Here is a 27,143-nt window from a genome sequence, read left to right on the forward strand (position 1 = left end):
AAGACCCTCCCGAGGAATGCAAAAACGTATCTGTGTATTGATTCTCACCAGCAAGGCCAGACACCGAAGAGGAAATGTGTCGGTACTCTCGAGTGTTTTGACACCCCAGCGCTCAGGTAAGCACAGGAAGTTTCTAGTTATGAGCTTTGTTCGTTGTCCCACGGGACCCTGGCTAACAATGGTGCTGTTTTCTTTAGCTGGATGAGAGCTGTGCTGGTCCTGATTGTGCTGAACTGAGTAGCCCCTGTATCTCTGCAAGATCACATAATGGCAAGAAAAGGAAAGGTCGTGTCCTCCAGATTATACTGTGGTGTTTTGAGTTTGGGAGGCGACTCTTGACAACGGACACACACGCCCTGTACAACACAGCAACAAACACAGGGGAACACATGAAGTCACACTCGCAGCCTACAGCATACAGATACACACACAGACAGATTGTTCGCTAAAATGTCACCTCCCAGAATGCACTGGGGCTGACTGAATCTAAGAAATGTATATTGAAATGGTCAGGCGAAGCTAGGAATTCGAAACAGAACAAATAAGAGGTATCTTGTTTGTATTTTGACAGGTCCATCTCACATGACAGCCCGTCATGTGGGACGTTGTGACGTAGCGCATCCTGAGTGACCTCCCCACACTCCCTCCCCCAGTGAGTCCCAGAGCCAAGTCCCAGTGGCCAGTGCAAGCAACGTTCCTCGCAGGGGACGTGTCCGGCTTCCGGACGAAGGCTCTCACCCTCACGTTACAGCCATTACACCCAGTGCAAGTGGGCTCGCCACACCCGCTGTTTCCGTGGCAGTGTGACAGAGAAGACTCCATCCCCAAGAACCAGAGTTCTTGTCAAATTAAGACCCTCTCCCTTTTAAATGAATTTCAAACATGTTTCAGAAAATTATTTTTAAATTCCGTGACCCATAAAATATAGGAGTGCTTGATGTAAGCTGGTATTTTTGGGACATTTTAAAAAGTTAATTTTACAGGATATTGATGATGGCCGTGAGGGGGCGGGGGGTCTCTAATTGGGGATATCAGTCCCCTCTGCATTCCCGACGCCCCAACCCAAGGGCCGGACTGGCACGTTTCACGCACCTTCAGCTCTCGATTTAATCGACCCGGTTTGACGTGAGACCAGCCATAAGAGAAACTCAGTTTAAAGCAGGGCGGCTAATCGGATCTAATCTGACATGTGACGCCATCAGACACCTGCCCAGGTGGGGGGGCGGACAAAGGATGTCATTTGAAAGTAACCCTCGAAAGCGGCACCACGCGCAAGCGGGAGACGGTGACATAATCAAAACAAACGGCTTATTAAGAAGCAGAATAACGATCGTGAGACGGGAGATCTGACGCAGGCACACAGACAGCGGGCGAGCCGCCATCCTCCGCCCGCGAGGCGGACCATCAACAGCCCTTACAGAGGCTGTGCCTCAGCTGACCTGGGATCAGTATGGTCAATACCCAAAACACACATGGAGTAACCTCACGTAATACTTATCACCACACACAACTGGATGTGGATTCACACAGTCGCATGACAAGACAGTCATCATTGCCACAAAACACAGTCTGGATGCATGCCAATATAATAACAGAAAATAGGGAATTGAACCCACAACCACAGAGACGTGAGGCTACAATGCCAATCATTAAGTCACTGCTCCACCTGCCTTTGAACTGGATTGTAATAGTTTGAAACACCTGACTGGAATATTTGCAGCAGTTTTACCCTGAGTAAATTATTTTCGTAATTCTTTATGCCACCATGTGATTTTTGTTATATATTTTATTATATTAATCTTAATAATCTTATCATATGATGCATAACAATGCAATTAATAGATATAATGTATCATCACGCTACAGGCATGCATGATAAATTATCTTATTATTTTTTTCCCAGGCGTCTGCCAAACAGGGTGCCCTGTGTTCATTTCCGTACCAACAACCCCATAGCAGAGGAAATTGTCTTCAGGCCCATGCAGAGAAAATAAAAAATATACACAAACACACATATACACACTCAACGTAAAAGTTTTACATACCCCTAATATCATTCTCATACCAGCAAGTGATCCCACGCCCATAACAAATTAGCACATTCGTTTGCATTAATGCATGCATTTGCATCGGCGCATTTTAAAATTCACGGCCCGGTCGATCTGCTTTTTAGAGGAGTTTCCATAATCTCTCTACTGAACTGAACTTTATTAGAAAGCATAAGCACACCTGTTCATCTCCCGCTGTGCAAACGGGAGGCAACCTGTAACTATTTGGGGTGACATTGAAAGGTCTGCACCAAGTCATGCTTAGATGTAAAAAGCGTACCTGCTGTTCGTCCTTTTCGCTCCGGTACTCGCCCGGACGGGGCTCGGCCGCCGGCCACAGACGGCTGCTGGAGCAGTATGGAGAGCTGCTCCTCCGGCTGCTGGCTGGAGATCCGTCACTCTCCAGCGGGTGGCCGGGGGAGTCCACGGCGGCTCGGCGCTGCGAATCAGGCGTCCGTTGGGTTGCGACCACCTCGGTGAGCCTCTCGCGGTCACGGTGCTCAGATCGCCGGTCCCGGTTGCTGGGCAGGCTGCTCCCTACAAGTCGCTGCTGCTGAGCTTGCAGGAGCGGCTGTGGATGCTGTTGCAGGTCCTGAGACTGAGACGGACGAGGCTCCCCTGTGTTTATACCGAAAGCCTGGCGTGCCTCCTGTGAGGAAGGGTCGTTACGGTGCGCTTTGAGATGCCGATTCTCCTGACGTGCCCAACCACGCTGCTGCTGTCGCTCTTGCTGCCCCACGCCTCCTCTGCTGTCACAGGTGCCGGGGTGCCGATCGCAGTTCCAGAACTGGTTTTCACAGACGGACGCCGGCGACAGCGGCTGGGGGCTCTGCTCCCAGGAAGAATCGCCTTGGCACTTCTGAGCGGAGACTTCGGCTGTGGCCCCGAGACTCTGGCGCAGGTGTGGGCGCTGATCAGAGAGAAAGCAGCCTCTGCTGGCAATCGACGGGAGGCTGCCTGTCTGGGTGGAGGAACTGGGGCTCGGCGGCTCCCGGTGACTCTGAGGATAGAGTGAGGGGTTCCGCTGCCTGATCGGCAAAGGGGGAGGCGGTAAATTGTACAACGATGAGGCTGGACTCGCCGCTCCCTTCTGGGGATGCGCTAAGGTGCCAAGGTGTTGCTCCGGAATGGTGGTTTGCTGGTGGGACACTGCTCCGGGGTAGCGATGGCGCATCCCCCCAGAAGCGGCGCTCCGTTGTTGCTTCTCCCCAGTGCTGGGACGCTTGGGCACCCTGTCATTGCGGGGTGACCCAGTCGAATCGAGCCGGCCCGTTTCATTGGTGGGCTTTACAAGGACCAGCCTCATAACGTCACTGCACGCCGCCTTCTCATGCAAACGGGTCCGCCCGGATCCCCCTCGCCAGGACGGAGCCCCGTTAAGAAGAACTAGGAAACCCAGGCGACTAGTTAAGGAATGCTGGTCCGTAAGAAACGACTGAGGTCTAGTAAACTCTCTGGTTGAATGAGCAAAACCAGCCTGAAGTCCAGATTCCAACCATTATTCAACGACTGGTGATTAGTTCTGTTAATAAATGATTATTGTGGAACGGTGGTCCATCTATTCACAAAATAACACAAATAAAACACCAAAATAGCCTAATGGATCAATCACAGCCTTGCGTTTTTAGGGAAATGTATAATTAAGGTTACGCATTGATTTGTCACAAATTAAGAATGGGTCAGATTTCATTAAAATATATTTGTATCATTTGTACACACGCATATTCTGAATTCCGCACACAAGAACTGGGTTCAAGAGGAAAGTTTAAGGCGTTTCCGGCAGTGTGAGGCATTAGGCTGGTTTCACTAAAAAGAGTCGCATTGCAACTGGCCACGCCATCGTCCAACAAGTCCTGTAAAAAAGAAATGATCAGCCTGTAAGTGATGGGGGTAAGGGGAAACCCGGCCGAATGAAAGTGAACAGGAAATAAATATGATGAGTGTTATGCTCCAAAAATCGACAAGAGATACCACCCAGAAAAGTGCCTTCAATAAATACCTAATCTTCGTCTAAATATTTCACTACATCTAAACATTTTGTAGAAAGACAGGCGTTTTTTGTTCTTCACAGCACGAGAAACGAAACACGAAACCTTATCATGAAGAATTAGGTTATTTAAAAAAAAAAAAAAAAGACTCACACGGAGGAAACTGGGTGTGACTATTTTAGAATTTAATCTATTTTTCATCTCAGCTTGACGAATTAATTCAGATATGACAAATAAACGGTGGCAGCAAAGAGGAGATGGGGGAGGGGGGGCACTGAGGGTGAGGAGGGGAATGGGGCTTCCCGTGGTCCTGATGAAAGTGCGACAAGGACAGAAATAGACAGAATTGACACGTAAACGAGAACAGCTTTCAAAGTGTGTTGGGGGAGGGAGAGGAGGATTATCGTCGAGTTGGTGTATAAACGGCAATAAAACAGGAGAGGGTTTCTCTGTGACCTTAGAGCTGTCAGGGACTGGGACTGACTCGACTGCAAGGAGGAACAAAACAAAATGCCCCGATAAAGTTGTGTCCTTGGCGTCTGGGGATGCATCCCTACGGTTAACGTTTGAAATATATTCCACAAGAAAATGACATAATGCAAACCCAGTTAGACTAAATTCCACTGTTCTCGCATAAGCGCACGAACGTTTTCTTATATGGGATATTTGTTTCTAGACTATTTGAGGAGGACTGTAGTGTAAATCTGTCCACAGCTGTCCTACAGTTTGTGCCAATGATTTTGTTCATTAATCCTTTGATTGTCAATCGCAATTCTGAGTATACTCTTAATAAATTTGATTCTGCAAATGTTTACAAAAAGAAAACGTGTGAAAGTGTTTCTATCTAGACCATGGGAAACTGCTGGTTGAACTTCACCCAGAGAGTCCTGTAAATACCAGTTACTCGTCAACTAAGCAATGGTATCTCGTATTAATAAGTTATTGATGTAGACATGAACATCATCTGTTCAACCTGCCACTAGTCACAACATCAATGAAAACATTAGAGATGGCAGAGAATTTAAGCTCATGTTGAACTCCGATTAAATATGCCCTACGATGTAAACTAGTTTAGACCCCCGGTGTTATTTGCGCTCAGAGCAGGAAAAAAGTCTGCTGTGGACCATGCCGTCAAGCAGTAATCCCGAGATCTGTCTAAATAAACAAATACATGTTTGCAAGGGATCACACAACGTGCAAACCAAGCAAACTTTCCCGTAAATGTATATTATTAATTGTATCTTAACGTTAATGCTTCAAGGAATAAGTCTATGTCCCTCTTGAAGGGGTAGGCCTATTTCATAAGCAGTAGCCATCGCGGCCCACTTGGAAGAATAGGTTGAAGTTATTAAACAAAAAGACGAAATGATCACTCTTGCCGTGTTAATATTGATTCCTTAAAGCCAAACCGAACGGAATGCAAATTTCAAGAGAATGGTAACCAAGCAGTTTTTAACCTGTGGAGTGTAGACTGAGGAAGGCGATGGGAAGCTATGAGGGAGGGCACTGCCAAGAGATAGAGGGATGAAGCAGCATGCAGGCGGAGGTGAAAAGAGGGATCAGATGAAGAAACAGCGGAGGGTGGAACACTGTGAAACTGAAGCTCACGCACGTGGTGAGCAGGAGCGCCAGCGGCCCGGCTGCCATCAGCGGCTTCCCAGCACGGGAAACGCGAAACCGCTTATCGAGCCCTGCCTGAACCATCTCGCATCTGTAACATAACAGGTGGTGATGAAACAGACCATTAATAACATGGCTACCAACCCGGAGGGTAACCCCAAGTCGGCACTGAAATTCAGAACCACGACTGCGTGCCGCTTTTTAACGCTTCTATGAAAACACTGTAGCCTACATGGATCTAAGAGATTTTAAAGAAAAGAGTGGCTAAATTAAGTCGGAAAGCAGCTGCGATGAGCAGCAGAGAAACGAGTCCTTGTCTGCGGCTGAAAAAATAAGCAGCTCATCTAACTATTCATAGGAGGCTCGGGGAGCTCGGGGGTCTGACGGATCCTCCTGTCATAAGCAGATGACTTTCCCTCGTCAGCAGGGGGGAAACTGGCCGTAGACACATTCCGTCCTTCAGTGCAGCACAGCTGTACCGAAACCAAAGCTGCGGGATCGCTGTCAGACTGGGGTTTCACCGTGAAACAGACTGATGGATTAGAATCAGTCCTGGAACGTTTAAATGATCTGGCCTGAAATTCATATTACGGCTGATAAATTCACTAAACAAAGCATTCTGTACAAAAGGGAATTTTATAGTAGAAATTATGCAACCTGTGGGCATCTTTGCACAATATTTATATTTTATCACACCATAGTCTCTATAGCTGATCATGGTTGTATCCGTCTGAATCAGGATTTATTTTTAAATAAAATAAATGCAATGCAAAAGTTAAGCTGTAACCTCGATAAGCAGAAACCCAGCAAGCAAACGTGATGAAGACGAGCACAAAGTCAACAGCCATTGGCAGCCCGCATTGGGTGACTCAGGCTTGGCGGGAGACACAGCCCGCTTCCGCACCACCCCACGGGGAAGCAGTGCCAAGCCGAGGGGTTTGGGAAATCCACCGGTCGCTGCATATGACCGGCACAGCGGTACATCAGCAGAGACCAGAGCAGAGACTGGTAGAAGGCCATGGCTTGCTTCAGAGTCAGAGAAAAGCGATGGGTCCCCATGAGAAAGAGTCCATTTAGCCCTTCATGCGTAAAAGCAGCACTGGGAACCCAACATAAATAAAACAAAATGAGGCGGGGAGTAGAACTATACGGCAGAGTAAGCTAAGTGGCTTTTCCCCTTCCCAGCAAATATTCTCATCAATCAGAGCAGAATCTTTATTGTCACGTGACCAAGGCTGCTGGAAATTCTCCTTGGCACAGCTTGCTAACGTTTGAAGATATAGAAACATAACTACGTGTGGCAAGGTACGTTCATTACCTTGCCGCACGGGGAAGCAGATACGTTCATTTCCAGGGACCGAAGCTGTCAAGGCTTCTCTAAGGACCTGAGACGTGCCCCCCACCCTCAGACCCCTGTCGGAGAGCACTGATACAGTTTAACGCACTTTACTCGCCTGTTTAAGCTATTATTACAAAGGCGTATGACACTGTTGTGTGGCACCCATAAACGGAGTTGGACCGTTAGTCCCTAGGCTAAGAAAAAAGACTGACTTACCCTGTCTAGTACCCGTGGCGCATTTCTTCCTACAAGACTGCAGCTTGGAGGTGATCTCTACATGGGCTTGGAGGAATGTCTGTGTGCGTGTGTATAGGGTGGGGAGCTGCAGAAAGGCTTCCTGAGTGTGTACGCAGACAGAAAACAGTCACCATTCCCCTCGCCAGAGACTGGACTGGGCTCCTTTGAGAGGGTTAATTAGGATTCAGGCAGAAAAAGCTGCGCTGAGCTTCTGAAGGGTTGACATGCAAATAAAAGATGCAAAATGTAACACAGGGGGGGGGGGGCGGATGTTACGAGACAGACTGTTCGGGCAGAGCAACCAACGTCCATAAAGCAGCATCACATGCATAGAAGTGTGTGTCTATATTAGCTACATGGCGCAGGATTTGCTCTTAAAGCGTCCCGTGAAATACATTTAAAAGATGCGACATGTTAAGTTTTAGCACTCGATACGTGCGAGTTCAAAGGCACCTGCGGAGCCTCTTATCTGCTGCGACCACAGGGCCAGGCATCCCAAACAGGAAGCGATGGTTAGAAATGGCAGACCACAGAAAGAAGAAGCTGGGCCGAGGGCAACTTACATTTACTCTTACATGTACATTTACCTTCAACCCTCATTTAAAACGCGTTATTGCTTTGAGTATGTAACCGTAAAATACATCACTGTTATAATATTTAAGTATGAGAAAGAAAGCCAATAAAAGGTTTTTCTATATCCTCATCGCTGAAGTTAGATTTAGACTTTGCCCCACAGTGATTTCACACATAGGCACGTGGAGGGCCTGCACCCTGACACGAGCTGCAGCCCCTATTTTTCTCCAAATCAGCCAGTCGCCGTGATTCGGACACCGAAAAGCTGCTTGCGCAACGAATACTGCCGCTAAACACACACTGCGCATTTGGCACAAATGACGCCTCATCGGAGGTGCAGTTTTCAATAAAAAAGTCTTCATTTTTCTTTATTCTATAAGCATAATACATATTCCTGATTTCGCAATACTTATTATATATCTCAGTGCAAATATGTAGGTGAATATCACTAGAATAGAACGGCTGTTAAGCAAAAATAAATAATTTATAAACGGTTGTAGTGTATATATTTTAAATATAAAGAATGTTCTCGGTTTCTCAACACCCAAGTTTACAAAGAAGCACCGCTATTTTGCTGCAGAAAATAGTATCGATTTTAATTTCGACAGTAAGAGATAACAGACGGGCGAACAGGAGCTCGTCTCCGGAGCGGCGTGACCTTGCCATGTTCTCCGGCTCCGCTGATGCGGGGATTCCGCGGCTATTTTTAGCCCCCCGCTCACGAACAAGCAGCGGGGAGGTTTTTCCCAGATAGCTTTTCGTTAGATAGCATCCACGAAAGCCAGCCAGGCTGACATAAAACAGGCGAGGAAAAAGCCGGAGAGATCGCATTTATTCGAAACACCAGGCCCGCCACCAGATAGCGTACATAACTGTGAAAATGCAGAAAAACAAGATGATGTAATGAAGTTATACCTAACGTGAACATCTTGCTTAAAAATTTTAACGACAGAAGGCGAAATCAGGACGCTGGTCTATATAATGCCAGACGGTTTTAATACAATGTTCAGCACCGCGGCACAGATCAAGATTAATAAAAAGGGAAACCGAGGGTTATTAGGCTACTTGAAGGGCATTATTTAATAGCAGCAATTTTCCGGGGGTTTTGGGTTCTGTCGGAACCATTTTGATTACAATTTTAACGTTCCCCCTTCAGCAGTTCCTATATAGAAGCCCCGTAAGTAAACACTCATATGTCATATACAACACATAATTTATTGTTAGTTAGGCTAATGAATGCGGTGTTCCATACAATCAAGGGTACAAGAATATTAGAATCGTTTAATTGGTATCAAGGTGTTACTACCACGATGAATGACAGCCGTGCTTCTCCTGGCTCTCCTGCTCAGTAGTTTCCAAAATGCGTTACATCACATCGGCGATTGCAAATTTTGCATGATGAATAAAGAACAGAGAACGCGTTTGGCAACCAGGTCTATTTCATTTTCAAAGGGAAAATCCAATGGCGATGGAGGGCCGGTCGCACACAATGTGTGCTGTCATCTGCAGCAGGGAAAGCCCTTTCCAGAAGGACGACACAGCAGCCCCTGTATTCTCTTAGTCACCCCTCCCCCACGCCCCAACTACAGCTCGGGTATTTCCCCGTCACCCCCCCCCCCCCCCCCAGAGGCGGATAAAATGCAAAGCACAATAAAACGTGCAAATTCATCAAGTGCCATATATGCTGGGATCAGGGCGCCTTGAACACGCTCGGGCCGTGAGGTTCGTACACACACAGTCTCTGATATATACCAACCTGTAAACGTACAACAAAAAAAATGGGTTTATGGAACACGACCTATAATTAGGCCAAAACTATTTTAACTGATTACTAATTTTATACGTCTGGTAACACCAGCTGGTGGTTCGCGCTTACGCAGACTTAAAGTGATCAACCCGTGGCGAATACTCACCAAGTCAACCGTGTTATACCCACCCCCCAACTAGAAAAGAGGGGTTTTCTAGGTGTGTAACAGCCTCATGAATAATTCATGATCGTGGTGCCCTATTGCGTCAGTCGCATAGCAACCACATCTCAGCATCCCAGACGAGATATGCGTTTGTCTTTAGTGTCAAATCCACGCAAGGATATCACGGCTGCCGTTGTGTTTAAGTACCAGTCGGCGATACGCATCTAAGTTTGGGGGGGGGGGGGGGGGGTTAGGGGGGTTGATATATGTGCTAACCAGGGCTGGCACACAGGGACAAGGGAGATCATTCGTTATGGAAAATCTTATATATTAAAAAAAGCTTCTTTATTTAAAATAAACGTGATATAAATGCAAGTTAGTAGGTTAAATTACAAAAATCCACAAAGAAGCAAAAGTATAAGTCGATCTACAAGATGGCGTCTTTGGATCCGGGAGAGGCAGGTAACTCTCAAAAAATGTATTTTCTTCAACTACGGGCACAAAATGCATATGAAATTGAATAAAACAAAACAGATAAGGCCTCTAACTAGTAGTGTAAGATGAGAACCAGTCATTTACAGACTAATCCGTAAAACAGCACGGCCGGTAAAGGGAGAGTTCAGAGGTGCCCTCTAGTGGAGCCTGTCAGCATATTCACATCCCACACTGGCGCGTTCTATACGCAAAGCGGTCTTGCACAGGCTCCACCTTACGCGTTAATATGACACATTTCAACCGCGACGGTGAGAATCATGCAAATTGTGCATTTTATGTGCATTAGCACATAAAAATAAAGGACAATCAAGTCGAAAATTCACATCGCTCTTTTTGAATCCTGCATTCAATTCCTTTAACAGCGACACCTAGTGGAAACAAAAACTCTTGAGAAGAGGACCCAAGACCCCTAATTAGCACCAGAGCCCACCACACAGGTGACCCCCCTTACAGTTATGTGCTAGATTTTCCCCCTCAAAACCATTCTCACCTGAGAAGAGGTTTGTGAGAAGATGACAGTCACTCAAATGGACAGCAAGGAGAAGACAAGGGCTAATCACACGTGGATATCCAAATAAACACTTTAATTACAGACTCATTATAAATCACATAACAGCGCAAGAACACAGCTGAAGTTTCAAGGTCTCTAAAGCAATCATCATGCCACCAAGTCCTTAGCTTTTAATTCACATACTCAAGTCATTATATTTACATACACAAACTAGTTCTTCATAAATACCGCTTTTGTCCAATATGCTGTCAAACACAGACAATAGTAGCAGAACCCACATCTCCTGTACAGAAAATAATATTTACAACTCCGAAAAGTTTTACTCGAATAATGTTTCTAAAAACATTCAGAACATCTGAAACAATAAAAAAAAAGAAGAGATTTACAAGAATGTACTTAAATAAAACAGAAGTGCCCTTGTCTTTTTGAATCAGGAGTGTGAACGGCAGGGACCCCTTCATCGGGCGGAGCGCCCCCTTGTGAGAGTCACTAGCGACGGAACCACACCCAGCCGTTAACGAGCCAGAACGCCACGGTGATGGAGTAGATGACCATCTCCCGCTTTGCCCGCTCCTTGTTCTCCTCCTCCAGAAGCTGGAGCCTCCGGTTCAGCTTGACGATCTGCACGACCGGCCGTCAATTAAAGCAAGACCTAACCTTCGATCATGGCAGCGGCAATGGGCTCTACAATATGCCCAGACCAGACAAAAATGTGCATAGAGCTCCCTCTAGAGCAAGTTTCCTGTAACTGCACTCTGCCGCCATCAGAATGTGAGAGAGCTTGGCTTTAGGTGAAGACATGCTTGAGGGCGCTCACCTGTCGCCGTAGCGTCGTAGCATCGGCCAAGGCCAGGTCATCGGGGGTACCTTCAGAGATGGCGTCAGCGGTAGAGGTGCCGGTCCTGGGGACAGCAGAATGGGCAAGATGGTATGTGACCCAAACCAACGTCAGCACAGGAAGGAGGCCCAGGAAGCCATGCTTAGGAAGCAGCACAGACGGAGAGGCGATGAGGAGCAGGACAGGCTGAAAATGACACTGTCAGATCTTATACGGCCCGGTTCCGGTTCCACAGCCCATCCGCTTCAATCAGAGACACAGAGCAAGGCCAAATTTAAAGAATACCTGCATCCATTTTTACCTCGATTGTCAACTAGTAACCAAAACGAAGAGATACAAAGGAAGCCGACGCCGTCGGCGAATCGGGCGGCACACACACGGCAAGTGCATGGACACGCCAGCAGGGGGCGCACTGCAAGCAGGGCATGCGGGTCACAGAGGGAGCAGGACCGGAGCAGCGGTCACCTGCGGTGGCGGCTCTCATCCAGCGCATCCAGGAGCTGCTGGAAAGCGCGTCGCGTGGCAGACTGGATGAAGGACAGCACCCCGCGGGCGCTGTTCAGGCGGGGGCCGTCCTCGGGTGTGACGAGGGGGGGACAGATGCGGAGGGGGGCTTGAGGGGACGGGGTCACACTGCTGCTTAGGGAAAGGTGACGCAAAAAGATATAGAGAGATAGACAGAGAGAGAGAGAGAGAGGAGCTGGCCTGAGAGGAACAGACAGAAGATGCTACCACAGAGCCACCTTGAGGGGCCACATTCGGTTATTAAGCCTGAGAGCAGGATGGAAGACCCTCCCCCGACCTCACATCACCAGAACCAATCAACAGCTCCCGTCACCTCGCCCGGCCCAGACAGACACACCAATGGATGCAAACTTGGACAGAAACTAGTCAACCAGCACTTCACACACGTCATATGCTCACTGTGGAAAGTGGGAGGGGTCCAACGAACTGTGAGACAACCCAAAGAGGCCCAGAACTCCGACAGGTGCTTTCTGTCCAAACCAGATCTTTGAGCAATTAAGTGTTAGGAGACAATTAACCCTCACAAGTCAGGCCCATCCTCCATCCATATGATGAAGGGCTGCCTGTGAGTGTGTGTGTTTGTGTACTCACAGGGAGCCAGTCCTGCACAGCTTGCCATTCTGGTGAGCTGACCCCTTCTCGCTGGAGGACTTCCCCAGCCGTGACCTGCCCTGAGGACGTGTCTGGGAGAAAATATCAGAAATGAAAGGATTCTTTATTTGCCATTTGCACAAGTATGAATATAGTTACATTAGGACGCTTCTTTTCACATATTCCGACATGCTCTCCTTTGGGACATGCACACAAATACACTTAGTTGAGAGTGAAGCTTGGGATCCGAGCGTAAGGTCAGGCCATATATGTGGCGCCCCTGTAACATTTTGGAGGATATCTGGCCACATGAGGGCCCAATTTAGATGCGACTACTTTGCCGAGGACGGGGCTGGAAGCGGTGACCCTCACAGAGGCCAAGCCACTGAGCCACACACCCTGGGTGAGTCTGGAATCAGGCCGGTCAAACGTGTTGCAACTGGCCAGTTGACTTGTGTCTTTTCTGAGGCTCCAGGAGCTTGGCATCCACCATGTGCTCACCTCCACCCCCTGCTGGTGAGCTGAAGAGCGCTCCATCTCCAGGAAGTCCAGCGGACGGTCACTGAGCGTCAGGACCCGGGGCGGAGTCTTCAGGGCCAGCGTCTGCAGGGGCGTGGCCTGGATGAGGTCGAGGTCTCGGGGGCGGGTGTGGGAGCCGTCGTCGTCACCTTTCGAGCAGTAGGGGAGACCCTGAAGCTTCCTCACCAGCAGCAGTCATAGCAGTAGTTGGACAGGGGTCCTACCTGCAACCACAATCCTCTCAGGCACCTGCATCATGGCGCTGTGTGGGACCTCCTGGAGCGCCCCCTCCTGGTGTTCCAGGGTTGATGGGGCCACTTTGAGCCTGTCTGGGATGCGCATGCGCTGGTTGATACCCTCAGTGTACTCCATCTCGTAGTGCAGCCGGTTCATCTCCGCCATTTCCACCGTGGGAGATGGGAACGCTGCAGCTGTCATCTAACTGAAAGCAGGACGGCAACAACAACAATGACTCAGGCACACGCCTTTCTCCAAAGCATGCACAACGACTTACAATTCGCTAAACTCTGTATACTTCAGGGACCTAAATGTATTTATCACTGAGGGAAATCAGGGAAGCTTCTTTGAAGCTTAATTGAACCCAGTCAAACTGGATATTCAGCTTTCGGCTGAAATGAACAATATGATGAACAAACAAAGCACAACAATCCTAGCTGAGAACGGCATTTAGTTTCAGTTTAGAGAAGTTCCCTTAGTACTGAAAAAGTAAAAGAAAATCGCAGGAAAAGCGAAGGATAATGCAATTATTATCATTATTATTATTATTATTATTATTATTATTATTATTATTACCCGAGAGAGAAAAAATATTACTATTTAAAACGGTGTCAGAAAACAACTGATTACCTTAATTAGTTATCGCAGATAGATGTATCCAACAGATTATTGTTTACAATGCGACAATCCCGAGAAGCAGAATGCAGCCTAGTGTCAATTAAGCACCGGAATAGACACAGGTGGCATCTCGGACGACGGTCTACTAATGCTCCAATTATGTGGAATTAAATGAGGAACCGAGGCAGATCCCCACGATCCACCCGTTTGCAAGATTGGCTATCAGGGGCTTCTGTGAAGCCGTCTTTGCCCCGGAGACAGAGTTTATCAGGGTCTTTATGAACCTCCATGACACCCCACACATTCACACGAATGCACTAAACACTGTGCCGTACGCACAGCCTTTCCTTACCTTGAATCTTTGGTGACTGTCGTCCCTAAATATTAAATTTATCAGCTAGAAAGAAAAAAAATCAGAGCCACTCCAAGGCAGTACGGATCGCGTCCCACCGCCAAACCAAAGCCGCACCTGATCTCTGCGTTTCCTTCGTCTTTTTCTCGTCAGACGTTAGACACGGCGGCCTAAATAGGTACAGTGCCACCTGCCGGCCGGAGGTGCGAACTGGAGAGATTTGGGTACTGCACTGTTCATGCTGATAGTACGCAGGAGCCCGCGGGGGTCCGGGCGAACAGCGAACTTCCTGCTCAGCACAGCTCACCTGCTTGTTCTCTCTCACAATCACGCCTGAACAAATGTATTACTCACGCCAATACCCGATGGGAGAGTGTGTGTGCCGCCATCTGCTGTAAACACGATGGATGTGTTACGTCTAGGATAAAGACGTACATGTCATTTCCGTTATTGCATGAATCGCTTTACTGAATTGGCTCACGTCATTATTTAAGCACTTGAAGGCATATTGTTGTTACGAGAGTATTCGGGAAAGACTGTCAGCTACATTTTTTTTTACAAGATTAACTCCCAATAAAACCCTGTTGGACAAATACGATGCTTGTGACTAAATAGGCTCGGCGCCACAACACAGAATTACACCAAATGATCGCTGCTTTCCGACTTCAAACGGAAAGGTACCTCCGCTGCTGAAACTAGGAAAAGTCAGTGTAACGTCGTGCGCTGTCCATGGTTCTGAACGAGCTGCAATGGTAAATTTAGCCTCAACATTAAGCGTCTAGTCTTTGGGGTTCTGTACTTGTAGAAACTGTATAACACTAAATCATGACAGCATGTCCCACATTCATGTAGCATTCGCTTAAAGTGTTTATTATACATTAGATGTCTGCTACTGGAGTTTTAAAACCCTAAAAGAAATTAAGTCTTTTAAAAACATTATTATTAGTAGTAGTTTTAATTATTATTATTATTATTTACAAATAGTTACATTCAAAATAACCTCTCCGGGAATTTTTGTGCTTGGTCAAAATTGATGTAATTTTACATTACGAACACTAGGTGGAACCCTCACTGTAGCGTACCTCTGAGATTGCGCTTCAAAGGCGATGGGAAAATGGATGGATAAAAAGAGTCATTGTCAGAGGTGGAAATTTCAGGTCCAGAAAGTACAAATCCAGACCAAGATTTTGTTTCAACCAACCAGTTGAGTACTCTGTGAGTGTGACTCTTTATGCTCAACTGGTTGGTTGAAAGTACATCATGGCTTGGATTTTTATTTTCTTAGCCTGAAATTGCCACCTCTGGACATTGTTCATTCCTTAACATATTACATTGGATCGCTGAACATGATATTTTGATGTTTGTATATTTATGCTTTGGATAAATCGTTACCTAGCAGTTGAGTGAGCGTTGGGTTTTAGTAAGAGTAGTAAGAGCTCTGTCAGCCGCTGGGACTCCTACCACAACAGAACGTGGATGTAATCACCACCATCTACCACATGTACAAACGTGTCAACTTTTCTTTGAGAGTTTTTGTGCCGAAGTTTATCACAGTGAGGACTGGGGGTTACCACAGTAGTTAAGATCATGTTGGGTGTCTTTCAAAAACTGTAATAAGTTAACTGTATTTTTTTTCCAGCCGGCTTTTTTTATTGCCAAAAAAATACAAACAAGTATATTCCAGTACAAACTGTAAGAATATCTTATGAGGTCAGCATAGCACACAATAAGTTAACTGTAATCACAATGTACGTGGTTCATGATGACGTCACAGACAGCCAATGAGTTTCTCCGCATAGCTTTCGAGGATTTTAAGACTGTAGTTAAAATTGTCGCTCATTTTTTAAACAGAAGGGGTCGCTGTTCCTGCCTCACTACATGACATATTACCAGAACTATAATGTCTGTTTTTCAATTTCACGGTGTTCATCACAATACCTCATTAATTCTGGGACACCAATATATCCCATGAATCCAGCAATAATGTTTCTTTTTAAATACAAAGCAGCTGATTCATGAACACACAGGCGCACACGCACGAAGTTAGATTCTGCATGAGTCTTAAAAAAATGCAATCAGGTTTAACCAGGTTTTATATTCTGAGTTATAAATGGCTCTGTACAATTCAGGTGATAATCACTTGGGCCTTATTACATAAAACATAAAATTCATCCAGCCATCTACTATACAGTATATGTTGGTGAGGGATGTGAAGGCAGTACCCCTGGAAGGTCAGATCAGAGCTCCCTGTCCTGGATCAGAGACCGTATCTTGTTCTGGGGGATCATTAGATGTCCCCAAGCTGGCTGGGAGATATACCCCCCGCCCCTGCTTGTCCTGGGTCTGTCTCTGCCGAATGACACATGCTGACAAGGGTTGCCTGGTTTTCTCTGGATTCCTGAAAACCCTCAGGTTATTCCTCTTGACTGATTTAGAGGTTTTTTTCTGGATTTCCTCAGCTTGTGAGATTTTTAAGGGTGAGACTGTAAGCCCTGCAGTAAAACCTCATTTTGGTTGCTCTACTGACAAACTTTTTTTCAGTCAATAAAATGATAAACGTTAAAGTTCCAAATCAGTTGGAATTCATTTTGAAGTGCCATATTTGGATATTTATGGCATCTCTAGTTAACCTTAGCTGTTGCTTGTACTGTGGGTTTTAACAAGATGAGTCCGATAAGGGTTAACAGGAGGAGTGTCAACCGCAATAGGAAGTGATGTCATTATCATAATCTACCATCAGTATAAACGTGATGAAGCTCTGCTGGTGAGTTTTTCTTATGCAGTTTCTCAAGCTGTTCAAAGTTTAGTGCTAAATTTCACATTTGAGGTTGTCACCTTTTGAAGAGTATCAAATTATGGTTGCCCAATCCCGATCCAGGAGGGCCAGAATCCAACACAGTTTATAGATTTCCCTGCTCAGACACATCTTAGTCCGTCAATTCCCAGGTTTAACAAGTGTGTTAAAATCTGCAAATTGTGGGCCCTCCAGGATTGGAATTGGGCAACCCTGCTATACACCAAACAGACCTGATAAAAATGTTACACATCACTTATTGACGTAATTCCAACAATTTATGAATGTGTTAGGCTAAGTCTGTGAAGGCATTACAGTCACTTAATATTTGTATACTTATAAAGTTGAACTTTAAAAAAATACTTCACATTCCATAAACTCCTCTTACAATAAATTCACTGCACGCACATGATGATTGCGGCAAAGTTAGCAGAGAGATTGAATCAGCAATACATGAAGCTGTACCTCTGTAAAATAATTCACTTTTTCTAAAGAGGGAGAGTGCGATTACACGTTTGAATAAACTCAGCAGTGAAAGTTGCGGAGAAGCAGAAAGGAAAACAGGAGGCGAAAATGTAATGCGGCTCTTATCCTCTACAATCGACTCAAGGGTTTTTGTACGGATGATTCTCATCGTGCTACTTGGGGTACCACGGTGTGCCGTCTTTTTGATATTCTCATACTGAAACCCAGTGCTGGTGTGATGTCAGAGGACGTTTGGAAGCACGGTTAAGGCACCTTTTATATTCTGGAACATATCTGCGTTCCCGGCGTACTGATGCCGAACCGCTAAACGCGCCGCGGTTAGGCACGCAGCCAAAGCAAACTGCCACCAAACATCAGGCAAAAGAGGCCGCAGAAGCAGGGCCAGAGGCACTCTGAGTCAGGGGAGTTACTGAAACGACATGCTGTTATAAAAGCAGGTGAGGTCAATTAAGGCCAGCATGGTCCCAGCATCAAACCAACTGCGAAAACACCCACAGAACAAAGTGTGAAATACATTCACAAGTGGTTTGTCACAGGAAATGACACGCAGGAAGTGCGACGTAAGGTAGCACTGTCACCTCACCCCGTCAGGGTTTGTGGGCTAGAATCCTGCCCCTCACTCTTTATATAATCATTTTCCATAACTTAGATTTATTTAATTGTAAAATATTAATAAAAACAAAACTAGTTGCACACCTCTGAGGATCATAAACGTTCATAAACATGACCTGCTCACTAATCTCTACCCACTTCACCCCCCCCCCCCTCCTCCCACTTGAGAACCCAGGTCAGAACCCTCCAGAAGGAGGGGAACAAGGTATGTGGTCAGCTCGGTAAACACCTTCCCCCATCTTCCCCATGTCTGAGATACAGCTCCCATTTCTCTCAACATCAAGGGAAACCTCATGTGTACCATCCATTGGCACAACGGACAGTTTAACATCATGTCCCGTGTTTCATGATTCTAAATGGATGAATTGTTATTGGATTCCTATGCAGGCCAGGCAGGGTCTATAAAGACAGAACCTCATGCATCAGTGTCTAGGGATCCACCAGAAGGGGCTTGAGTCTCTGGCCATGGAAAGCGACCTGTGGAACACGCTGTTGCCATGATCTTCACCAGGAGAAGTACCACGTTCAGAGCCCGAAACAGAGCCCAAAGATGTTTCGGGCTGTGCTGGGCTGTGCTGGGCTGTGCTGGGCATGAACAGGGAATCTTTGGGTCAGAGGCACAGAGGGTTAACCCACTGAACTACATGCTGCCCCCTCTGGACTATGACGCTACCAAAACTCTGTAAACAGTGTTAGCACCTTATTCAGCTTATGTTCCATACACCTGAGCATGTGGCTCTGTGAGCTAAGCCTTTCTACTCATGCACTAAAGGTCACTAGTTCAAGCCCAGTATCAGCACATGAGGGGGCCCTGTGACCCCCCCTCCAAGGCACCACATAACAATTTTGTTGTCTTCATTTATAATATTTAGTTGCTACATATTTTGCGATTGTGAATTCTTAGCATGTTTAACTCAAATTTGAAAGAGAACAAAAGAGAAAAGTTGGCACAACTTTTGTAGTCAGCAATTCTTAGTAGTTATTATTTCTTTATTAATAAAAACATAATTTGGTTGAACGGCTAAACATTTGACGTTTTTATGGATATGAAAGATAGATTACCTGAATAAAACATAATTAGTTGTCACAACAATAGATGGTTTTCTTCAAAAATTTCTTCAAAAGTTTGAGTTGCCCTCAAAATCTTAGGCTGTCTTAACTTTATCTTTTTTTACAGTGTATTCAGAATCATACTGAGTATTATACCGTGTTTAAATAACTTAGCTGGATTTGGGCAGCGCGTTAAAGCGTCGCTTCTTACATGCGGCAGTTTTTGTTCGGCGTTTTTTCACTGTGGGACTGGAGTACCACAGTGATGCTTTTTGCCTGCAGCCTCGCTCAAAAACCTACCACGGCGATTTCGTTTTTAAAAAACGAATATCTGTAAAATGCCCCGTCCATATCTCCATATGAACCCATTCTAGGTAAGTTCACATTTGTTCATTTTTTTATATTACTCATAATTGCGTCGGGCTGCTTCAATACTTCTGCGTCGTTCTCAGCAACTACAAGTTCTTTGAAATTCACTCAAGTTTGTAGTCATTTCAACTTCTGAGGTCCACGCAAGATATTTTTCCTTTTTCAGGACTAATACGTTGACCTGCAATTTCCAGAGAAAAACTAAATATACATAGAGCAACGTGGACTGGCCGTTTTTTGTCTGAGGTCACACAAAGTGCGTCAGACAAGCTAACCTTCGCCAAAGGTACCACTCTCACCGTATATGCCAGTAAGTACCAAACTTTTATTATCCTGATCGCCGCTTCTCGAAACACTTTCACTGCTTTCTGCTTACACTGAGCTCGTAAAGATGGATGGCTGATCCGGACAGCTATGGGACAGGGGTATAGGGAGGCGATACTGGTGGCTGCCTCTTGCTGGAATCCCATGTAATGGTGATGGTATGTACCCCAAACCTCGGGGCATGTTCCTTTCCTTCAGTTTGGGCTTTTGCATCTTCTCTTCACCCGTGAGGGTGCTTCGGGGTCGGGTTGCCGTTTTTGTCAGTCGCTGTAGAAACGTGGATACAACCCTTGCTTTTCGCCACTGGGACCCGGCTGTACGTGGATGCCAGTAAGTAGGCTATCTCGCCGCTATTTGATGTTTTCAGCCCCAGGGAATTTTAGATCTCTGAGTTTTAGTTAATTAGCCCGTTTCTGAGAGCATTGACAGCATTTGTTTGGCATGTAACTGGGCAAGCATGTGAGGCAGATCCAGCGCGAAAATGAACCTAAATCTGCACACAAAAATGAGTAAAGGGGCATTTATTTAAAAAGGGTGTTTCTCAGTTATTCGCAATGAGCTGAACTTGGGTAGCTGCATATTAGAAAACGCGACGTGCCGCCGCACAAATTTCGGTCGTGGAGTCAAATTAGAAATGTTAGTTTTCCAAAGTGTTCCTATATACAGCGAGTGTGAAACAAGGGGGTTCGAGCTTTAAACATCGAAAATGCAGCAAGTTGAATGAGGCAGAAAGAGGTTTATTGTCCCAGCTGTTTTATTTTATCCTGCTTATTTACAAACCAAATAATAACGGCATGGCTTGTTGTAGCCTAATATAATATTGCGTCTCCGTTGTTTTATTGTTGGTTGCTGCTAGAATCTGTTCTTCATATGCATCACTGAATGATCGCATGGTCACACTTTACTCGAGGAAGCACAAATAATGTAGTACTAACTTCAAGCATTAATATTTTCAGTAACTGTTAGTTACGTACTGATGTTTGTTCTGTCTATGTAGGCTATCTATAGATACTCCATACCGCTAATCTACTACATGGTTGCAGCTTCATTCTGATATAATTACATAAAATGTATTATAAAACTATAAATATAACACTTTAAAACCTCTTACTTAAAATGTACTCTTTATAGTGTAGCAAGAATGCGTTTTGTCTTCTTAAAAAAGTAAAATAGGCGAGTAACGTATGTAACGTTCGGCAGCACCTGCGTCTTTAAGGCTGTTATCGGAGCCCAGGTGCAAAGCGCCGCTTTTTAGCCAAAGTTTCAAGTTGTTTCGATTCAGTTATTTCAGTATTTATCCAGCGCTGCTTTTTTGGTAATTTGTGGAGTATTTTTTTTTCTTTATTGTGCTTTTTAACCATCCATACGATTTAATCGTCCAGACAGATACGTTTTCAGGATAACACTAACTGTTTTAGGGTACATGGAATTTGTTTGTTTGAAAACGGGTTCTGCACACACATCCTTCTGAGACCTGTCCTTCCTGTGTCCTTCAATGATAGGTTATTTGTCTTTGGAGGAAATAAGACATCTTACAATTTAGATTTTTTTCAAATTTATTTTTATTTTTAATTTCACAGCATGTCCTCTTTAGTGTACAACAGGAATAAATACGTACATTTCCTTACTTCAGTGAAAAGACAGATGCAAAAATAAAATGTCCACTACAATGGACATAAATGAATGGGTGGGGTCTCAGGAGGTTACAAAACGAATATATATTTTTTTAAGTAAGGTGTTTTTAAGAGAAAGGGAACTAGTTTCTTCTTTTTTTAATATTACAGTTTATTTAAAATTAATGTGGACATGAAGTACAGTATGTGAATACAAGTATTGGGACACACCTATTAATCTTTGAGTTCGGGTGTTTTATTAAGACCAATAGCCACAGGTGTATAAAATCAAGCATCCAGCCATGCAGTCAGGTTTACAAACATTTATGGAAGATTGGGTCGTTCTGAAAAGCTAAGTGAATTTAAACATGGTACCGTCATAGGATGCCACTTTTGCAATAAGTTTTTAATAAGTGAAATTCCTTCCTTGCTAGATATTCCACGGTCAATTGTAACTGGTATTATTGCAAAGTGGAAGCGTTTAGGAACAACAGAAACTCAGCCATGAAGAGGCAGACCATGTAGAGTGACAGAGGGGGGTCTCCGAGTGCTGAGGCTCATGGTGTGTAAAAGTCACCAACGCTCTGTTTACTCAGTAACTACAGCATTACAAACTTCCTCTGGCAATAACCTGAGCATGAAAACTGTGAGCTGGGAGCTTCATGGAATAGGCTTCCATGGCCAAGCAGCTGCATGCAAGCCTCATGTCACCAAGCAGAATGCCACGTGTTGGAGTGGAGTACAGCACACCGCCACTGGGCTCTGGAGCAGTGGAAACGTGTTCTCTGGAGTAATGCATCATGCTTCTCTGTCTGGCAGTCTGATCGACGAGTCTGGGTTTGGCAAACGCCAGGAGAATGTTACCTGACTGACTGCATTGCAGCGGTGGAAATTTCAGGTCTAGAAATTAAAAATCCAGTCCAAGATTTTTCTTCAACCAACCAGCTGAGTACTCTGTGACTGTGACTCTTTATACTCAACTAGTTGGTTGAAGAAAAAACTTGGACTGGATTTTTACTTTGTGGACCTGAGATTTCCACCTCTGCAGCATTGTGCCAACAGTAGAGTTTGGTGGAGGAGGGATAGTGGTATGGGGTTGTTCTTCAGGGGTTTGGCTAGACCCCATAGTTCCAGTGAAGGGAACTCTTAGTGCTTTAGCATATCATGACATTTTGGGCAATTCTATTCTTCCATCTTCGTGGAAACAGTTTGGGGAAGGACCTTTTCTGTTCCAGCACGGCTGTGCCCCAGTGCACAAAGCAAGGTCCATAAAGACATGGTTGGGTGAGTTTGGCGTGTAAGCTGACCAACACAGAGCCCTGTCCTCAACCCCGCCAAACACCTTTGGGATGAACTATATCAGAGATTGCGAGCCAGGCCTTCATGTCCAACATCAGTGCCTGAGCTCATAAATGCTCTTCTGGATGAATGGGCAGAAATTACCACAGACTATCCAGAATCTTGTGTAAATCCTTCCCAGAAGAGTGGCAGCTGTTATAGCTGCAAAGGGGGGAGCAACTCCGTGATTTAGAATGGGATGACATAAAAGTTCCTGCGGGTGTAATGACCACATGTCCCAATACACGTGTCTATATAATGTATATATATACTACATATATATTATTAGCAGTATTCATTTTAATTTATCAATGTTTGTTTTTTCCCTCTTTTCCAGAGGAACCAAAAATTTCGGTCCTGTCGTTACTTCTCCCATCAGTTTCTACTGATGGGAGAAGTAATGATGAATTCGATGTCTGTGTGGCAACCGGGGGAATTCAGAGGGACCAAGAGATGACTGTGCGCACGACTGGAAATGAGACCAAGGTTAAGACAAGCGAAGGAGCGATGTACAGCTTGGGAAATGCCAACTACTTCGCAGCATTTGGCAGGAATATTACGACATGTGAACTGGGAGCTCAGCAAGAACACAGAGAAAAGTCAGAGGATTCTGCCGGTACGTTCTCCAGTTTAATGTTTAGTATCCAGTCTCATTGTATTTGTGGTACGAGGTCTAAATATTCAAAGATCATCATGTAATGGAACATAAACCTTATAGCTATATTTAACAGTGTTATATATTGTAGCCAATGTGTGAAAATGTGTATTGTAACAAGTACAGAGATCACTGTAAAATGGTAACGTGGAATAGTTAACCTGACAAAGGAACTTGATCGGATCCAGGTCACCAGTCTCTACAAAGGACAAACTTTAGGAAGAAACCTTTTTTATTCTTTTTTTGGTAACACTTTCTATGAATGCCATGTCTATAAAAATGCATAAACACATTCATAACATTACATAACACATAACATTATAATGCATTCATAACGCATTATAAACCATGGATGTCAATATGTATAAAAAGGCATAACACATTATAGCCTGTTTATTATGCATTATGGATGCTTTATGAAGCTCTCATCTACAATGCACCACAGCTACCGGTACTAAGCATCCTTAAATGACTGTCAATAAAAGATGCTGTAAAGCTTTATTAGTTCTTATGCTGTTCATTATAATGTATTTTGAAGGTATGTATAATGCAACATAGTTCACTAGTTATCCTGTGTCCAGGAAAACATGCCCCCCGCCCCCCCCCCCCCCCCCCCCTAACACACACCCCCCTACACACACACACAGGTTATAGGGTTTCTCAAGTATGCGTTCTGCAATGATGACAAAAATCGCCAATCTTTATTAATAAAAACATAATTTGGTTGAACGGCTAAACTATATAATTTCTTTTGAACATGACTCAAAAAAGGTTTTAATTCACTACTGCTCCTTTTTACCCCCAGTTTATGATATCGCTCTCAAAACTGAAGGTGAATGTTTATGACCAAAAAATATTGCTTTAAAAAGGAATTAAATGAATTTAGTAACAGTGTTTCCTCACTTTTCCCCTCCAGCAGAGACACTAACTGAATGGTTTGATTTTAGCTGTGAATTCAGGGATTCTGTGTAACATCACGACTGAAGCCGTAACACGTCACAATTAAAGCATATCGATTTAAACGGTAAAGCCCTGCCGTTAGCAATGTATTTTTTTCTAGACTTCTCAAATAAATTGCGCGCCCCCCTTGGTTGCGAGGTGCGCTAGTTTCTCAATCTCCCGGGGATTTGGGAGAGACAAACGCATGGACCGTCTGGGGGTTAGAGAAGCACTGCCCAAGTGGGACGGAGCCCCCTGTTAGACAACCACTGTTATACAAGACAGCTTCAAGTAAAGCATTACCTCGTCATGTTTGTTTGTTTTTTGCTTGCAGAGAGCAGCACACAAGACTCGAGCAAACCCGGTCCACCTCCATGCACTGAAGTTGACGAATCTAATACTCATACAACTCATACAAATGGTAAGGGGAAACTCTTTTCCCAGGATTATCTCATGTGTGTGGGTTCAGTTTGAATAGAACATGGACAGGGATGGTGATTATATTTCACTTAATTAAACTGTAATATGCCGGGTTTTTCTATACACCACCTCATGCGAAAAAGAGTCACAATAAAACACCGTTGGCCTCGATATTTGGAAATAAGCTACAATGTGTCATATAAATAGCTTTCTAGACAAATGCCCAATTTTCTGTACTGACGCACTTTTATACTGAATGAACACACATTTCTCAACTACACATAAGCAGACAATTGGGATGTCAGTTTATATTCTCGAGTGATATATCGAAATACTATATAAATAAAGAGAGAAAATAAATACTTAGATATAGGCAAAAGGCTGTAAAATGTCTAAATAAAGGACGATGCTCACAGTTAACGACAGGCCTCCTGTTAATAATGACGCCATTTGCCTTGCAGACGGCCCCAAGGTGAATTTTCGGACGCTGACGATAAACAGCATTAGGGTCCTGCTTGCCAAAGCAGTGGCCTTTGACATCCTGGTGACAGTGAAGGCCATGTTCTTTTAGAGGTAGGTGACGTTTTCCTCACAGGCCATGTCACTTTATGGAGACTTTACCAAAGTTTTTAACCAAATACTTTTCTATCCCTCTTTTCCAGAGGCGTCCATGCTGTGCTTAATCCACCAGGATCTTCTATCGATATGTTAGCTTTTCCCCACTTAGATGCTTTTCTGTGTACATTTAATTGATTTTCATAGAAAGTGTTTAATTGTTCAGCATAGATTGTGTTGCATATGTATAGTATAAACTGGATTAAACTGGATTAAGGAAATAATTATTTTATTGAGTTAATAAGGGAGCTTTTTTGTGTATTTTCATATTATTAGCTTATAATTAAAGACAATACGTGTTATTTAATGTATATTTGTGTTGCAGAACTGTTATTATTCTGTAATTAGTTATATAAAAGTGTTTTTAATTGACTGCTTTCTCTAAAAAATAGCAACAAAGAGAAAAGTGCCATAGGCCTAAAGCATAGTTGTGAAAAGGGAGTCATATCTGGTGTGATGTATGAAATAAAATTAGTTTCAAAAACCCGTCTGATGTCCTGTTTGTAATTAAAAAGACGTTTTGAATAAACCTGTGTACCTGAGGCACGGAAGGAGAAGATGAGATTTGCATGACCTGCAGCTCTGAGCCGCGTTTCTCACAGCCGTACGCCGGAAGTCGCTGGAAGTCGCCGGAAGTCGCCGGAAGTCGCCGTCCGCCCAGCCGAAGCAGTTGGAAACCGCAAGCCGCTTCCTTTCCAGCAGATGTGCTGCTCTGCGCTCAGGCGTACGTGCAACACTCAAATGAGCGTGCAGATGCACGATTTACGCACGCCCTGAAACGCAGAGGTGGCTTCCAAGCTGAGAAGCACTGCGGGGGCTGTTCTGCATGCACCCGTGTCTAGAAATCTAGAAATTTGGGGGAGGGGGGCAGGACATTCCGAGGTAGGATTTGCTGAGAGTATAAATTCATTTTTCATATTCAGGGACTTGTATTCATGCCCACCTCTGACACCCTTTGGGGGTTGGGCTACCACCTAAACCCTCCTGAAGACGGATTTCAGCAATCATGCAAGTTCACTGCAAGCCACACTGCGACAAACTGTAAACTTGGGTATAACAATAGTTCAGTTCTTCTTGGGTTTGACATCAATGAAGACTGTACAATGATACCTACTGAATTGCAGGCAAGTCAGTTTACAAGAATAAAACGTCATAAGCATGGGTTGGTTAGTAGACGTAGGTCGCAGCAGCAGTTGCATTGTGAGATGGTCATAGTGCCAACGTTTATGCAATGTAGGACCACGGTTTTGGAGCCATGACCAAAGATAACGCCACGATTCTTTCACATTGATAATCTTTCGTCTGGGATGGCCAAAAATCGCACAGTCCATACCCGCCTTAATTTATGTCAGGATGGACACTTTAAATGAGGACAGGATTTGCAAACTAATATTTCAATCAAAAGGACCTGGATTTCACTTTAGCACTGATTGGTGCTGATTGGTCAGTCTCCTATAATCATGCATCTGCCTCTGATGTTAATGCGAAACAGCTGGATGAGTCTTTCAATGAGAGAAACAGATCAGT

At 44.7% G+C, this 27,143-nt stretch overlaps 3 protein-coding genes across 10 annotated transcripts in view; 1 reads left to right on the plus strand and 2 right to left on the minus strand.

The window, feature by feature from the left end:
- Positions 1–7,338, minus strand: part of LOC111847566 (small conductance calcium-activated potassium channel protein 2-like) — a 34,272-nt gene extending 26,934 nt beyond the window's left edge. For 2 of the 6 annotated variants that reach the window (XM_072704300.1, XM_072704299.1), the window contains exon 1: positions 7,212–7,330. Coding sequence is in view for 4 of the 6 variants with exons in the window: in XM_072704298.1 (XP_072560399.1) it covers positions 2,329–3,354 (1,026 nt within the window). In the remaining 2 variants the exon portion in view is untranslated. Of the gene's footprint in view, positions 1–2,328; positions 3,902–7,211 lie in introns of all 6 variants that reach the window. The other 4 variants (XM_072704298.1, XM_072704297.1, XM_072704296.1 and 1 more) reach the window with 4 other exon arrangements.
- Positions 7,339–10,777: 3,439 nt separating this feature from the next.
- LOC111847602 (mitochondrial fission factor homolog B-like) lies at positions 10,778–14,565 on the minus strand. 2 transcript variants are annotated; one of them, XM_023818943.2, is made up of 7 exons: positions 14,402–14,565; positions 13,419–13,636; positions 13,177–13,343; positions 12,676–12,767; positions 12,025–12,195; positions 11,539–11,623; positions 10,778–11,342 (listed from the first exon to the last, which is right to left on the minus strand). In XM_023818943.2, the coding sequence occupies exons 2-7, from the start codon at positions 13,630–13,632 to the stop codon at positions 11,211–11,213; spliced, it is 861 nt and encodes a 286-aa protein (XP_023674711.2). In that variant the 5' UTR covers positions 13,633–13,636; positions 14,402–14,565; the 3' UTR covers positions 10,778–11,210. The 2 variants fall into 2 exon arrangements, with proteins under 2 accessions (XP_023674711.2, XP_023674712.2); XM_023818944.2 differs by lacking the exon at positions 12,025–12,195.
- Positions 14,566–19,576: 5,011 nt separating this feature from the next.
- On the plus strand, positions 19,577–26,102 carry trdc (T-cell receptor delta constant). 2 transcript variants are annotated; one of them, XM_072704423.1, is made up of 6 exons: positions 19,577–19,717; positions 19,879–20,022; positions 23,325–23,603; positions 24,916–25,002; positions 25,463–25,574; positions 25,664–26,102. In XM_072704423.1, exons 3-5 carry the CDS (start codon positions 23,441–23,443, stop codon positions 25,570–25,572), a joined length of 360 nt encoding a protein of 119 aa, XP_072560524.1. In that variant the 5' UTR covers positions 19,577–19,717; positions 19,879–20,022; positions 23,325–23,440; the 3' UTR covers positions 25,573–25,574; positions 25,664–26,102. The 2 variants fall into 2 exon arrangements, with proteins under 2 accessions (XP_072560524.1, XP_072560525.1); XM_072704424.1 differs by lacking the exons at positions 19,577–19,717; positions 19,879–20,022 and adding an exon at positions 20,045–20,366.
- The last annotated feature ends 1,041 nt before the right edge of the window (positions 26,103–27,143 follow it).

Source organism: Paramormyrops kingsleyae, chromosome 21 (assembly GCF_048594095.1).
Source record: "Paramormyrops kingsleyae isolate MSU_618 chromosome 21, PKINGS_0.4, whole genome shotgun sequence".
NCBI lineage: Eukaryota > Metazoa > Chordata > Actinopteri > Osteoglossiformes > Mormyridae > Paramormyrops > Paramormyrops kingsleyae.